Source organism: Lactuca sativa, chromosome 3 (genome assembly GCF_002870075.4).
Source record: "Lactuca sativa cultivar Salinas chromosome 3, Lsat_Salinas_v11, whole genome shotgun sequence".
Taxonomy (NCBI): domain Eukaryota; kingdom Viridiplantae; phylum Streptophyta; class Magnoliopsida; order Asterales; family Asteraceae; genus Lactuca; species Lactuca sativa.
The window spans coordinates 29,795,834-29,797,606 of NC_056625.2; the positions used below are offsets into that span (position 1 = coordinate 29,795,834).

The 1,773-nt window shown below is 39.2% G+C and overlaps 1 protein-coding gene across 1 annotated transcript; it reads left to right on the forward strand.

Moving 5' to 3' along the window:
- The first annotated feature begins 958 nt into the window (after nucleotides 1-958).
- Nucleotides 959-1,500, forward strand: LOC128132733 (uncharacterized). The gene is made up of 2 exons (XM_052769655.1): nucleotides 959-1,284; nucleotides 1,419-1,500. The coding sequence occupies exons 1-2, from the start codon at nucleotides 959-961 to the stop codon at nucleotides 1,498-1,500; spliced, it is 408 nt and encodes a 135-aa protein (XP_052625615.1).
- The last annotated feature ends 273 nt before the right edge of the window (nucleotides 1,501-1,773 follow it).

Sequence of the window (1,773 nt, forward strand, 5' to 3'; positions counted from 1 at the left end):
GTGGCAACTTGTTCCTATTCCACAAGGCCATACTATTGTTGGTACAAGATGGGTGTTCAAAAACAACTTAGATGAATCTGGTGCGGTTAGCATAAATAAGGCAATACTAGTTGCACAAGAGTATAGTCAACTGGAAGGCATTGACTACGATGAAACATATGCTCCGGTGGAAAGAATGGAAGCAATTCGAATCTTTTTAGCATATGTTGCCCACAAAAACATCAAGGTACACCAAATGGATGTTAAAAATTCCTTTCTCAATGGGGAATTGAAAGAAGAGGTCTATTTGCAACAACCTCCCGGGTTTGAAAATATTGAATTCCCTGACCACTGCTACAAGCTTCAAAAGGCAGTTTCGGTCTGAAGCAAGCTCCAAGAGCTTGGTATGAGACTCTTTCTGAATTCTTAGTCTCTTCAGGCTACAAAAAAGGAGTGATTGATCCCACGCTATTTAGAAAAGCAAATGGTTCTCACCTTATGCGTGTACAAATATACATGAATGATATCATCTTCGAACCATCTGATCCAGGAATGGTGGATGAATTTGCTAAGCTCATGACAAACAAATTCCAAATGAGCATGAATAGAGAGATTAATTTATTTCTAGGTCTTCAATTCAAACAAATTCAACAAGGGATATTGATTCATCAAGAGAAATACACCACTGAACTTTTAAAGAAATACTCTATGGACAACTGCTCCTAGGCTAAGGTCCCTATTACCTTCGGATATAAGATCTCTGCTGATCCTTCTGGCGAATCTGTGGATCACAAGACTTATAGAGGTATCATTGGGTCTCTAATGTACCTCACTACACGCCGACCGAACATTGTCTTTGCTACTGGTGTATGTGCAAGGTATTAGGCTGACCCAAAAGTGTCACACATGACCACAGCCAAACAAATTCTCCGGTACCTGAAAGGAAGCAAATCTCTTGGTTTGTGGTACCCCGCAGGCAATGACTTCAGTCTTCAAGCGTTTACCGATGCGAATCATGCTGGATGCAAACTTAATCGAAAAAGTACATATGGTGGATGTCAATTTTTGGGAGGTAGACTTGTCAGTTGGTCCTCAAGAAAAAAAAAGCTATGTTTCTTTGTCTACCGCAGAAGCAGAATATGTGGCCACAGCCAGTTGTTGTTCTCAAGTTCTTTGGAAGAAGACTCAACTATTAGACTACGGTTACAGAATGATGCAGATACCAATCTACTGTGATTCTGAAAGTGCCATAGCGATTTCTCATAATACAATTCAGTACTCCAAGACGAAACATATTGAACTACGGTATCATTTCATCAAAGACCACATTCTGAAAGGTAACATCGAACTCATCTTTTTCCCTACTCATGAAGAGATTGGTGATGTCTTTACAAAAGCACTTAACTCTACCAAACTCAATGCGTTCTTACAAATGTTAGGGATGATGAATTCGGACCCCCAATTCTTCTTGAATTGATAGATACAGCAGACCTTCTTGGTCTCCATTGTGGTTCTAGATGAAAGACACTTATAACAGATGGTTTTGGTACATTCTGTGTACCGCAGTCAATGTACTACAACCATATATTATATCTATCTTTCATGGGTCTTTCTTGTTTGTTGTTACTAACTTTTCTACAAGTGCTCTTCTCAGTTTCTCCCACTGCAGTCATCCGCAATGCCAAGAAAACCATCCCCAATGATGTGTTCGTCCGCAGTCACATTAATTGTTTTACAGACGGTTCATTTCTTTTGAAAAAAAATAGTGTGCTATTTAATGATTCTTCATTAAAT

Coding starts and splice junctions, on each gene's coding strand:
- LOC128132733 (XM_052769655.1), top strand. CDS start 959: ATGACTTCAGTCTTCAAGCGTTTACCGATGCGAATCATGCTGGATGCA. Junction 1,285..1,418: donor ACGAAACATATTGAACTACG/GTATCATTTCAT, acceptor TACAAATGTTAG/GGATGATGAATTCGGACCCC.